Source organism: Haliaeetus leucocephalus, unplaced genomic scaffold, assembly GCF_000737465.1.
Source record: "Haliaeetus leucocephalus isolate CR32 unplaced genomic scaffold, Haliaeetus_leucocephalus-4.0 Scaffold646, whole genome shotgun sequence".
NCBI lineage: Eukaryota > Metazoa > Chordata > Aves > Accipitriformes > Accipitridae > Haliaeetus > Haliaeetus leucocephalus.
In genome coordinates this window covers 2,858,098-2,872,128 of record NW_010973082.1, presented here as the reverse complement: position 1 = coordinate 2,872,128, position 14,031 = coordinate 2,858,098, and the positions used below count along the sequence as shown (strand labels likewise).

General features: G+C 37.7%; 1 protein-coding gene across 1 annotated transcript in view; it reads left to right on the top strand.

Moving 5' to 3' along the window:
- CEP112 (centrosomal protein 112kDa) overlaps window positions 1–14,031 on the top strand; it is a 174,732-nt gene that overhangs the window by 119,167 nt on the left and 41,534 nt on the right. The window contains exons 19-20 of the mRNA XM_010578736.1: window positions 8,005–8,067; window positions 11,885–12,034. Coding sequence (XP_010577038.1) covers window positions 8,005–8,067; window positions 11,885–12,034 — 213 coding nt within the window. The remainder of the gene's footprint in view (window positions 1–8,004; window positions 8,068–11,884; window positions 12,035–14,031) is intronic.

The following is a 14,031-nucleotide window of genomic DNA, read 5'->3' as shown; positions in this document are numbered from 1 at the left end:
GGCATTGTTTACACTTATTTGCAGTTTCTTCACATCTTTATAATACAGAAAAGCTGCAGGTGGCTTTTTTCTTCTTCTTCTTTTTTGGAGGGGAAGGAGCGTTTGGGAAATAGGGAAAGGGTAAAATGATGTTATTAGTCCTTCAGAGTCTTTAATGTGAAGAAACAAGTGTGTTCCAAAATGACTTGCTTACAGCTGCAGAACGTATCGTGGAGTAAAACCCACCTTCATTAAATGGGTGAGAAAGAATTCTAATTGTTTTGAAGTTCTTATGATCAGTCTGCATATGCTTCATTGTAATGTGATACTAAAGTGCCTCAATTATGATTTGTATATTTTGGTGCCAGAAGGTTTTTTTTCTTATGCTAAATTATTAAGTTCTGTCAGCTGCTGGGCTGTCATATAGAGATACAGTAAATCACATTATATTTTGTCATGGATTACACAGAGCAATAAATTTGGGAACAGAGATCAAAGTAGTTTCACAATCACATCTGAGTGTAGGAGGGGTGTTTAACTTGTAGAAAATCTGATTTAGGTGAAACTGTTGCAGTTCTTGTGTGAATTTGAAATGAATTTGAGTGTTTGCTTGAAAATGAATAAGGTACAAATCCCCAAAAGAGTTCTCCTGTATTTAGTTCAGAGGAGTTAATCCTGACCTACAGCTGCAGGATGGAGAACGGATAAATAATTAAACATTGGGAATGTTAAGAGTCTCGCAATGTCTTATTTATGTTTTTAATTGCTTTCATGATTGAGCAATATATTCCATTCTCTTTTTAATTGGGACTTTGCTGGACTTGCGCGTAGTTAGTCATCGGTACAGTAATGCTTTCTGGCTCCGTGAAGTTGTCGTTCTTTTGGGGAAGCTTTGTTGTATTTAAAACTACAAAAAGTAATCCAGCATAATCTTGCTAAGGAACACTGATTGCTTCAGACCATAGATTTGTTAGGGGATTTTGTCGTATTTTCAGTGTTTGTCTTTCCAACTGTAGAAGCTTAACTTTTGCCGGGCTCTCATCTAATGATGTAACAGTAATGCCGAGTTAACTTAGTAATACCGAGTCCGTCTCTTTGTTTCCCGTTTTCCTTCTATTTAATAAAAAAGGATCTATCTCAAAATGATACATACGTAGGATTTTTTTCTAGTCATTATCTTCTTAACACTTGGTTGTTATTGCCACAAAATTCAACTTAAAACAGCAGTGGAGAATCTAAAAAATAAACATTGCATTCTTATCCCTTTATAGTCCTTTCAGGAGCCTTAGAGTCTCTCCTTGGCAAAAATCAAGGCATGTAAACATAGCTGATATATAATGATAAAGTGCATGGGTCTCAGAAATCTCCAATTTCTGAAAGAATCGTGTATTGTAAAGCTCATATTAAGTAGTCTTTAACTGAGTCAAATCATGGATCAGTGTCACATCTTGGTACTGTTGCCTTCTATTTGTGGAGGAAACTTTAGCTTTGACTTGCATCTTCAAAGATGTTTAGCAGCCTATCCCTTCGTGATTTTATGGGGTGTCAGCTGTTTGGGTACCAAAACCATCTGGGCCTGAGTGATACAAGCTATTCTGTAAACTTCTTTATATTCGAGTGGGAGAGAGAGACAGAGTGCACATGAGCAAGTGAGGTGCCTGTGTAGCAGAGGTGCCCTGTATTTCTGATGAATAATGGCAGCTTGTAAAAGCTCAAATAATTCCCGTTGGGTGCATGTTTTATTTGTTAAGGCTCTCAAAAAGAAAATGCCACTGCTTTTTGATATGATGTCTTAAACCCACTTTAAATAACCATCTTAATTTAGTTGGACAGAACAGAAGAAAAGCAGGAAATATTAAAAATCATAATCCAGGAATGTATTTGTGCTGTACCAGATTTAGGCATGTCGCTGCGGGAAGACTATGCTTCAGTACCCTAATGTGGAGGGTGTTGCAGTCTCAACATCTAGGTTTACTCAGTTCATCTTATTTGAGTGTCAAGCAAAACAAGGAATCGTGCCGTAACGTAAAAGCCACCTGCCTCCGAACTATTTTGGCAAAATGTCACAGTACATCTTCAGATTAAACTGTAATTTGCTGTCTGTCCTTTAAATGCCTGATGCGTGCATCAGTACTGTCTTGTTTGAAGTATAGTTAAGGTATTGAACAATTTCATGTGGCAAAGCTAGACTATTAATCTGCTGTTAAAAACTTGTATTGTATACAACGCTTGTATTTTAGGCCAAGTCGTGCAGTTGGTTTTAAATAAGGTGCCTGGCTCACTGCAATATTGAAGCGAAATCAGTATTAGTGATGCTGGGAAGTAGGTGCTCAGTAAATCCATTTAGATGAAGCTAGTAATTGCGTACTAGTGTAAGGATGGCGTAACTTTGACGTCAGACACCATGCAGTTGGAGTCTCATAGAAGAACTTTTGGAGGAGTTTAATGTCTGTATTTAATTTCTCTACATCATTTCAGAATGATTAGAAATACACTGTTGGTTTAAATGAAAGGACTGGAAATCAGAGTTTTCCTAAGGCACAAATTGCACAAGCAGTTTTTCAGTAGGCCCCCATTAAGCACAGAATTGCAATATACTGCAGAGAGGCAATTGTCCATACAGTAGAGTGTCAAATTCATTTCTATTCATTCTTGGGTTTTTTTCCCAATGAAAAGCACTTAGGACATGAATGAAAGGGGTTTTTTTCTCCTAAAGATGTATATTTAAAGAAAAAAAAAAAAGAAAGATTTATAGACCTACAAAAGTGGAATGTAAAATAGAATATTAATAGGATTTGTGGGTATGACAGATTGGGATTGCTATCATTCATTTTCAAAACCCTTGAAGTCATTTGGTACTTGACTAATTATTCTGTTAACATCATTTGGGATATTGAACTATTTTTAATGGTCTTTTGGATGGCTCAAATTACATATTTGAACTGGTGTGCTATTTTCACTGTTACGCAGAGAATTGGCTTTCCATTTGGTATCTGATTGGTGGGGAGAGCAGTAGAAAGAACAAGAGCATTGGCGTAGGAAGTCACCCACTGTCGGGATTAGAGGCACATAAGGAAAATACATGTTTCAGGCTTTGAGGTCAAAATGAAATTTTTATGTACAATCATGTGAACTTAAAAGGTGATCTGCTAATCTCTGAAGTTTAAACAGATACTGTACAGAGTGTTTTAACATACTTAATAACAAAAATTGCTACAGTTAGCCATTCTGAAGGTCATTTTCTTTTGACATCTGTCAAATTACACAATCTTGAATTTTGGTACAAAGCATAATGCTGTCAAACTTAAATAGAAATATTCCAGAATATTTCTGTTGTTTTTTAAGGTAAATGGGCCCCATTTACATTAGTTCTTTGATGTTAAATTCTTTGCTGCACATCAGAGAACAGTTGCTTCTTCCCTGGAGCAAGTTTTCTTTCTTCTCCTTCCCCCACCCTTTGGTTTTTATTTTTTTTAAAGTTTTTCTTTTTTATCTAACTAATTATGGAGGATCAGCTTATGTATGGCCATCATTTAGTTAGTTGCAGGCATTTTGAAAAATGATTACTTCTTAGCTAGTACCCTAACCAGATTTCTTAAATCTACTTTTCTATTAGTGAATATGGGTGTATATATATAACCCTCTAGTCTGAGAGTTATGTTTGCGGGGCTTTTGTTGTTTGTTCATGTTTTGGGGAGACTGAAATCAAATTGAAACACTACTGAATCAGTCAAAAAACTGTAAATCATATATAGATGAACAGGATTTCACTATCCATCCTTAACTCTTACAGATCTATCCACGCTTGCGTTTCAGGAGTTAGTTTTCCTATCAATTTTGTAGCATAATTGAAATCTAAGTCTCCATCCAAAAATCACCATTCCGAAGCTGGAAGATATGCACGTATTTGTACTGTTTCAAAAAATTCTTAACGGTTGCACTTTTGATGAAGATTCAAGATGTCCTAAACTCCTTCATGGACGTTGATGGAGGGTGAAGTTGTCCGTGTGCCTGCCAACCCCATGGTGCAGCTGGAGTTACTGTCGACACTGGAGGTGGCCGTACTGGTGAGCAGCCCCCAGGGCTGCTTAGGGCATGCGTTCCGTCGAGTGGAACTAGAACTAAAAGTCCCCTCTAATACATTTTATACCTTAAAAATAACATATAAAAACTTTGTACTTAGGGTAGGACGTGGTATGCTTTTGCGGCGTGGTCCCATCGTAGATCCTTTACTCTTCTATTCTTAGTAATGCTGTTTCATGAAAGGAAAAAATGCGAAGCAGACTGTGTTAGAATAGCATCCATTAATTCAGATACTACATCTGTAGTGCTAATACCATTTTTAATTTTTACGTGAAATGTTTTGATGAAGTCGGTGCAGTTTTGCTCAGCAACCACAATATGATGCTTTAAGGCTCGTTATAGAATTACAGTTGGTTTTTAAAACCAATTAACTGTAACAAGGACATAATCTTTTTAATGCAAAACTCCTCACTGTAATATAAAATAACTGCATGTAAAATTGTCATAATCAGATAATTTTAGCTAAAATATGTATTAACTGTGTGAAACTAAACAGAAGCTAATTTTTGAATCAGTGAAATTCATCTATGGCTTATCCAATTTAAACCTTTTTATTATAAAAATGGATATTACAATTGATATTTCTGACAAGTTTTTGCCGAGTGTGAATTTCAACAGCTACCTCTCCTACATGGAAAACTAGTTTAAGACCATTAACTATATTTGCAGTGCTGCCCATTGCTATAAAAAGAGTTAGACTTTAATGAATACTGGCTGACCCTCCAAATGTTCCCCTTCCAGTTGGATTCTTACTCATTATGTTTCTGAAATAACATGTAACCTGAAAGTGAGGGAATGCCCTTAAAATAATACAGAGGCAACTTATGCTTCATACAATGCACAAGCTGAGCAGCCTGTTATAAAAGGAGCAGCCCAGGAAACTGCTGCTTGTGTACACCGTGCCGTTTGTAACCTTCTCGTTTGTCAAGATAAACATAATATAAATCTTCCACGATGTTCACTGTACACAGCTAGGCGTATTTACTTTGCTGTAAGTCATTCCTTAAAAAAAAAAAGTAAAAAGGCGCTTTTTTTGTGTGTAGCAGTGCTATACGTGCCCCAAAGGGAATAGGTTTATGCCTCCCTAGGCTGCAAAGCCTATAGTCAAGAGGTATTAAATTAGTTTAGTCGCAGGTTTTAAAAAGGGAGAAGTTTTATATTTCTGCAGTAAAAGATGACAGTGGAAAAGAGTGTTCCTGTGCATCACCATGTATTAGATCTTTTCAGCTGACTAGTGTGCTACAACTTGTAGAAACTGTCTTCTGCAGAGCTTCGCTGGTGCTACCTGTGCAGTTTGTGATGATGCAAGACCTGTACAGTGTTACAGATGTAGAGAGAAAAGCTGAAGTCAGCAGGTGCCCATGGTTTTTAGTGCCACAGGGTCGAGAGAGCCGGTTTTAGACACCTAGAGCCGGTCTGAATGTGGGTTTGCCATCTCCAGTAGAAATTTTGGTAGCTCAGTACTTCTGAAAATCAGACCCCCCAAATAAGGATGTTTGGGACTGCAAGTAAATGCAAGAATTTGTGGTTTGTTGATGACTGGGAGACAACTTATAAATATTTTTGCTAATTGGAATTTGTTAAAGCCATTATAAAATAAGATGTTGTAATTGCCTTTAAATAAACCGGTAAGATATACTTTCTTTGCCTTCAGTTAGGAATAAAACACTCAAATTCAGTATATCTTTCTTTTGGATCGCCTCTGTCATTTCTATCAGAGGTCATCCTGGTTCTACTCAGTGTGAATAAACAAGTTCTAATTTGTTTATGGAAGTTATGAGTGTGTTTTTAATTATTTATTGGGATTTCTTCTATGGGTTCAGGAGGTTATAAAGCTGCTTCTATGAAAGATGAAGACTTTTACCCCAGGCAAGTTGAGTGAGAGCAGCTGTAATGTGATCTTCTTAGCAGTGCCTTGCTGACTAGCATCTCTCCCTTTCTGGGAGTAACAGTAATTTATACTATTAGTGTAATTTATTTTTTACTTTTTTCCCCTAAAGATAAACTGGCAGTTTCAGTCACTTTATGATATGCAGTGGTGGTAAAACGTAATCTGAAACTAGACAACAATACAGTGGAAAGAGTGTTAGCATGGGTCAGCCTGAGTACAAAGAGAAATGGAGCATGCATAGAGCTGTCTGGCATAACTGCTTCTGTGTTACTGCTCTCTTTTTATTTATGCAGCCCCACAATATGCCCTCACAGTGTTTGTGGCACACTTTAAATGATAAATGTAGAAGAGGTGGAATTTAATTTGTCTGGTGCTCCAGAAGTCTTGTATATGCTGTTTTAAACCAGTATGTAGTGTGCCATTATGTCTGTTTATAACAGAAAACAACCAAAACATGTGTTCTCAAAAATTATGCACAAATTTGATAATTGGTTTTGGTTAACTTTTTAAGTAGGTTTCTTAGTACCAAAAAGCAGATGAAATATAGACCTCCATATGTTTCATAATCTTGGAACTTGAAGGAATTCAAGATCTTCAATTGCAGTATCATGTAAACTTTAAGATTATTTTTAACTGGCTGTAATATACTTATATTAAGCTGCACCATCCATAAGTGCCTGGATTGTATAGGATGATTTGAGCCCTATCATGCTTGGTGGTGATTCACAACACTCTCTGCAACGTTAAGCTCCTAAATTTATAGTCCAGTAAAATCAATAAGACTATTTGCTTGACTGAAACCCCTGGTGTTTGCAGAAATGGAGTTTCAGTCTTGCAACAGGATCCAAGCAGGGTTCAGAGGCTTTGGGGGGGCCCCGTGGCTTCTGTGGTCCCCCAAAACAGGCGCTGGCACGCAGGCAGCTGAAGGAGCATGTGTTTGTGTGCTGGATGCTGTGCCGTAAAACTAAGGACGACAGATCAAAGATTTGAACACGAGGTCAGATAGATTTTGAAAACTTAATCAGCTTAAATTTGCTTCAGAACTCAGCTTCGTAATATTCTGTCCCCCTAAGAAAATATTTTTCTTAGACACCTGTCCTCAAATTTTAGAGCCAAGAACGCGAGAGCGCTTAGCAGTTCATCTGAGGACAGCATTTTGAGGCTGGGCTATCAGTATAATACCACGGCACTTTGCAAGTAAAACATAGATCAGAACTGTGTCCTGAAATTAAATTGAATTTATTTTTTAATTATTGTTGTTATCGAATAATTGCTGAAATTAAATTATTTGAGGAAAAAACCTTAAGAGGTATTTTTTCCCCAGAATTGTAGAAATATTTGCTTATTGGATTCCAATTAGAGAAATATTTGCTTATTGGATTCCAATATGACAAAGCAGCCTTGTTTTCAGTTTGTTTTATTCTTCATCTTTGACTTGTGGGATAAAAAAAAAAAAAAAAAAAAAGCTAGGAAAGGGAAGGAGCAGTACGTCCAAGAGCTCCCGGTTGGTTCAGCTGCGCGCTGCGTCGATTTTCAGTGTAATCACCACCTTTAAATAGGAAGAGACGTGCAATGGGACAAAAGGCAGTTGCAGACACCAAGCCAAGACATGAAGTTGTGTCCTCCATGTCGCGTTGTACCCTGGCAGCCTGTGCCTGGGGCTTTCTCCTTGCCTTTTCCCTCCGTTCAGAAACAAAGTCACCCTGATAAACTCATGTGCGTGTTGCCTCCTTTCCCTGCCACGCACACACTCACTCACTCTTTTTTTTTTTTTTTTTTTTTTTTAATCCGCAGAAGTCTTTATGTTTTTCTAATAATTGGCAGCAGAGGTACAGTTTCTCCCCTCTTTTAAGTGATGAATAGTTGGCCCGAGATCAAAGGCAAGCCCTTGCGGTTTTTTGGCTGCCACAAAAGGGCGTTGGAGTTGGCACGGGTCCCAGCCGCTCAGCGATAGGCATGCGGATGAGGTGCCAAGCGGAGGGGTCGGTGGCAAAGTGTCTGTACACGTTCTTCGTCTGAGCTAATCTGGTTGCCTTTTGTGTGTGTTTCAGGCAAACAGCCGGCTGAAGCAGGCTGAGAAGGAGTACAGTCAGAAGCTGGCTAAATCCTCGCAGGTAGGTAGCGAGAAGGCAGGAACCTCAGGTGACGCCATTTGATGAAAAGTGTAATTACTTCTGCTCTTAAGCAGAGGTCTTGATGAGAAGAGAAGCCGTAACCGTTTCCCAAATCAAACATCCAGTGTCTTTCTTGCAGTTTTTAACCTTTCAAAAACCACAGAGCATTCAGCTGACTAGAAGAAATGGGTGGGGAGTTTTTTCAGTTCTAAATTTCATCTTTTGTATCTACTTTTATCATCTCCCGAGGACCCAAGAGGACCAAGTCCTCCCTCAGTCGGTGGGAAGGGAAGGCGAGGTGCCCCGTCAACCAGCACAGCTCGTAAAATCAGGAGCAGTTGCACAACCAGGACTTGCATTTCATGTCACGAGGCGGTGTTTGCCCACACAGCCGATGGCAGGATGGCGGTCCCAACTGTGCCATCTTGGTGTTTATCGTTGCTCCTAGCCAGTTCAACATTTCTGCCCAAAATAACACCCTGAAGAATGTCAGTGTCCTGAAAGCAAACTGGTGTTGACTTGAGTTTTTGTTCTTCAGAGTAGTCTTTTGAACATGGAAGATGAGAATGTGTGTTGAATTTACATGGATGCTTAAAAATGATAAGATGGGACAATTTTTAAATATTTCAGCTTTCAGTTTGATTGACAGGTAGTACTGAAGTGTGAAAAATGATGGAGATGCAACCAGAAGTTAAGCTTTTAATAATAAGAAAATTGCCACGAGGATTTATGTGGAGGTGTCATTCTTCTCATTCCTCCCAACCACAGCAGAATGCCTGCCTTTTACTTGCAAAGTGCCTTTTCAGCAATAGTAATAACTGTGTAATAATACTCTTAAAAATCAATACAAACACTACAAGGAATGGTTTAGAAGCCTCCAAACTAGGCAGAGATGGTCAGTGAGATGATGACAAGAACTTGCGAACTTTATTACAAGCACTTTAAAATATTTTAAGCTCCTGATTTCAGCTTTTCAGCTACCATTGGGTCTCACTGTCTGTAAAGCTTGTCCAAAATTTTGGCTTTAGTTATTTCAGTGAAATTTCATTGGACTAGCACAGTTTTTTGCACCGCATTTTTTGAGACTCCATTTGTCAGAATCATTGTTAAATGTATTTTTACATTATATTTCTGAAACCTAATGTGTATTTCCTGCACAGTTGTTTGCATACAGAGAGGTTGTGGCATCTCCATCCTTGGAGATACTCAAAACCTGACGGGACATGATCCTGAGCAACCTGCTCTGGATGACCCTGCTTTGAGCTGGTCCCTTCCACCCTCACCAATTCCGCAGAATAAATCAGAGAGAGTGCTCTCCTAAATGCCTTTTTAGTAATTTTTTGAGAGCCTTATTTATAAAGAAAGAAAGAAGCAACAATAACAAAAGAAGCCCTGTTTTTTTATCTTGCCATCTGAACCTGAATAGCAGAAAATTGATAAAGCTCAAAAAGTAACATTTAATGCATACCAGACCTTAAGGAAGAGATCCCTTTCATTGCTAACTCTATTTTACCTTTTGTCATTGTCATTTTTATGCTATTGTCATGCCTAGTGAGTGTAATCAAAAGTCAGTCTTTCTATGCCAGACATAGTTTACTGTCAGAACAAAAATGTGTCTTGGTCCATTCGTTAAAAACTGGTGGAATACTTTAAGCATTTCTGAATTTTTAAATAAGGGGTGAGGGAAATTGCTTTAATTGTTACAGTGGGAACACCGAGGTAGTGTAGTGCAAGATAATAACTATTTAACCTGGATGTCATAATAAATTCTGTCAGACTGAAATCTATTAGCCTGTAGAATAGTCTCAAAATAGAAAAATTCTGAGACTTTTTTTTTAAGCTAAGCATTGCTGTAGCTAATACACTGTTCTCTTTACTAGGGAGGGATGAACCCAATGACCAGAACTGGCATTCCTCTGCGCTTTCTGTGGCAGACAGAACACATACATCATATGTCAGGGCTATTTGGCACAATAAAGGAGTTTCACCCTGATGTCTGAATTTCTTTACTTTTGTGGGTTTGAATCAAATCCCTAAAGTTACTTGAACATTGGGGTTTTTTGTAGATCAGTATTAATAATAGGTCAATTGCAACTTTTCTTGTGGTCGTGTTGCTGACAACATCTGTCTAATCTTACTCTCTGTGGCCTCTTGGAACATTCACTTTTAACACCCACACAGAGAAGATATTTCAAGAAATTTCCTCTGAAGTTTATACAAAGTAAACAGATTCTTTTCTCTGAAAAGTACTGTACAAAGCAGATCTTTCTCCATCGATTCATGCTGAAATTTCCTTGTATGCATTTCAGAACTCCTATGCTAGTCCAGGGTCTCTTACCCAGTAAAAGCTTTAAATTTCACTTTTGTGTTCTATTAAAGGGCTTGTTATTTTGTTTTCTTTTTAAAAAGTGACAAAATGGAACATATGCAAAGTGGTAGAGGTTTGCATGGCTTCAAGTTGTTATCTTACTAATGTGTATGATCCATCGCTTTCTCTTGCTTTCTCGCTGCATGTGTTACACACCTAGCAAAGCCAAATTTGTGCAAATTGTGTGTCATCTAAACGATGATCTGAATTGCAAAACCAGTGATACTGCTTAATTCTGCCTAAAGAGTTTCACCTATCCAGATAATCTCTAAACTTTGGCCCATTGATCTCATTAAGAGCAAATAGCCTTCTTTTTGACTGGTATATTATCTTTTTAAATATGTATTTGTTTTTAGAAAAGAAATACAGAAATATCTGTGTAGGTTTTACTCATAATCTTTGTTACTCTCTGGGGTTTTCAGGTAGTAAAATAGATAAATAAATTTAGAGTAGAGTTTTAATCAGTCCTTTTCCCCTTCCCCAGTGATTCTGGTACTTTCATTTGTAGAGTATTTCTTATTATGTTAGTCCTAGCCTATTAGCAGTTCTAAAAAACCCCCATTTTTTCCTAAATAACTGTGATGTTAATAGAGTTAAATGTTTCTCTGCCAATCAGGAGGCCATGCAAACACACAAGTCTGAGCACTCTGGTAGTCTCTCCCTGAACTCCCTGTGCGCTGAAGTGCTTTTAGACCTGGACTATATTATGCTGCTGCAGCAGCTTAACCTTAAGCTTGAATATATACATTGAAGTCAGTGACTCTCCCATATGTTTAAGTGCTTTGCTGGGCGATGACTTACATGTCAGCATAAAATTCTGTAAACATGCCTGAAGGATCAGGTTTAGTTATGACTTTCCACAGTGATAAAAAAGGTGAAACAAGTACATTTCAACAAATCACGAGCGAATCATGTAAAAGGTCTAGTTTAAGGGTCCTGGACATTGAATCAGGTCCCTGCTGATTTGTAAGCAGAATATGCTTCTTTCAGCAGCTCAGCAATTTCACTATCAAGTTTAAATTTCAGTCCCGTATGTAAATTTGGGGTTTTTTCTCTCTGCAGTATCAAACTATAAAGCATCCTTCTAGAAAATGAACACCACCATCACTATGTAAATTTGCAGTACTGGTTCCAGTGCAGTGGAAGACTGGAGACATGCTCTATTTTGAAGATCACAGATGTGCTTTGTTCTCATGAGTAAATATTTTGGAATGTCATAGTGGAAAACCCTTCCAAATATTTTGTGTTCAGCAATTTTTGTCATTCGCAGCCTTACTATATTCCTTTTCTCCGCGTGGAATTTCACGCTTGCCAGTGTGTAATTTGCTAATTTCAAATATTTAGCTTGCACAGCAGAGTTTGCCAATGCCATGCGTGTACTGACCATAAAAACATGCAAAATACATGCCTTTTACTGAAGAGAGATTTAGCATGCTGTTTTCTTTTTAGATCATAGCTGAACTTAAGACAACCATTTCCTCTCTGACAGAGGAGAACAGCCGGCAGCAGCTTGCCACCGAGCAGCGGCTCCAGGAAGTTGTACACAAGTTTGAAGATAAGAAGCAGCAGCTGATTACAGATAATGACAGAGCAATCAAGGTAATCTGGGGATTTTAGTCACTGATGCTACTGGCTGTTTGAGTGTAATTAAAAGTTCCGCAGTGGGCAGATGAATGCAGGTATCGTTCTTGTTCACACAGCGCTCGCTAATTCCATTCACTGGACCTTGACTTTGATGTAGCTGATGACTCAGGCTCTCCTTCCTCTGGCTGCTCATATGCCTGTATAAAACGTTTGGGTTTGGCGAGTCTAATCCATCCACTTCAGTCAAATACTTGAAACTTTCCTGTTCTTTCTTTTAATACTGACTCAGATATTTTAATGTATTTTCAGCACTTTTATGCAGTGCTTTCGGTACTTGAAAAAAAAGGTGAAAAGTAGGAGAGCTGAGTTGCAGCACCTGAGAGCCAGCAGTATGGCACGGGCTGTGGCTTGGTTTTCACAAGACATTCTCAACTTTCATGTTTAAGGAAAGTATGTTCTTAAGTTCCATTGAAAACTATATGCAAAAATCTGTGCTAAATATGAATGGAATAAAGTATTTTTTATTTGTAACTTTTTTTCCTACATATTTTGCATCGGAGTTGCATTCTCTGGCCTTTTTCAAAGAAGCTTTAATAGACTATGGGTTCTGAATATTCAAACTCTGTTCCTTGCTGCTTTGACACCTCGATTCAAAGCGACTGCAGAGAATCCCACCTGCAGAAGAAAGCAGAATTATTTCTGAAAGCATTTTTCCTTTCAGAGTAGTAGAGAGCAATGGAAAAATTTTGAAACGATGTAATCTGCTAGGGTTGACAACGAAAACACTTCATTAAAAGTTGTATAGAAGAAGGAAATTCCTTTTTTTCTTCGTAAAGACGTTTACTAGTACAAAACAAAGAATTACATTGTTAAATCTAGAAACTCATGAAAAAATGAACTCCTACAGTTTTTCTAACTTTTTGTGCTGAAAAGAAACCATGGGAGTTTTTACATGTTAGAACCATCTGATGTTCAATTATGGTACAGTTAATGTTGTCCTCTATACTTGAATGATTTGCATAATGAAATTAGGTTGACATTATTATCTCATCATCTGCAGAGTGTTCTTTTTCCTTTCTTTCATAAATTCTTTAATGATTGGGGTTTTTTTCCTTAAGGAAAATGTCTGCCTTTATTTGTGTGTTTGTTGAGGAACGGAATCTTCTTTCCAATCATTCTTTAGTCTCTTCTGTCAAAGGTATAACCAGAAAAATGTTGGCTATAATCTGTTACCCAAATTGAATCACCAGGGGTAGTTTTTATAATCACTGAGGTCTGCAAATAGAAGGTAGTTAAATCACGTTATTTTGGGGTACAGGTGGATTTTTGCCACTTAGGAAAATGTGCTATTTGTAGTTCTCCACTTTTCTAGTGGCCGTCTAGATATAGAGAAACCCTGTGACAGTGGAATAGTCTTCCATATGGTCAGAAATATGCTGTAATTCAAGTTATCATGCATGATACCTTCTTGAGTTATATATTTGACAAACATGTTTTAGACTGTTTACCAGCTTTTTTCTTAGCACCTGGTGCAAATGCTAGTGTTGAATTTATGGATTTACTTAAACTATGTTCAGTGGAAATAATTTGGCTGTTGGTAACAACAGTTTTTGAACACTAATGATTATAGGTTGTATGAAATCCTTCTCCATGTAAATCTGTGTTGAGCTATTGTAAACTTAATTTTGATGTCATTACCTCACAATGTAGTGAAATACATAAAAACCACGGGGGAATTCTGCAGAGGGTTTCTGAGCAGCATCCCAGAGAGTTTTTAGCACTGGTGCTGCAAGTATCTTTTGTATGAGTTGGTCAGCTTGGGGAAGAAATTGCAGGAGCTGTTATGCTTGAAGTTCTTGAACTTCATTTAGTATCATTAATATTGTAGTTTTAAAAAAGTCTTCCTTTGAAATCACTGATTTAATGGAAATTTACTGAAAGCCAGATATCCAAACAGAAAATTCTTAGGAAGGTGAACTGCTGTGTATACTTCTGGAAACAGAAAGAGGTGG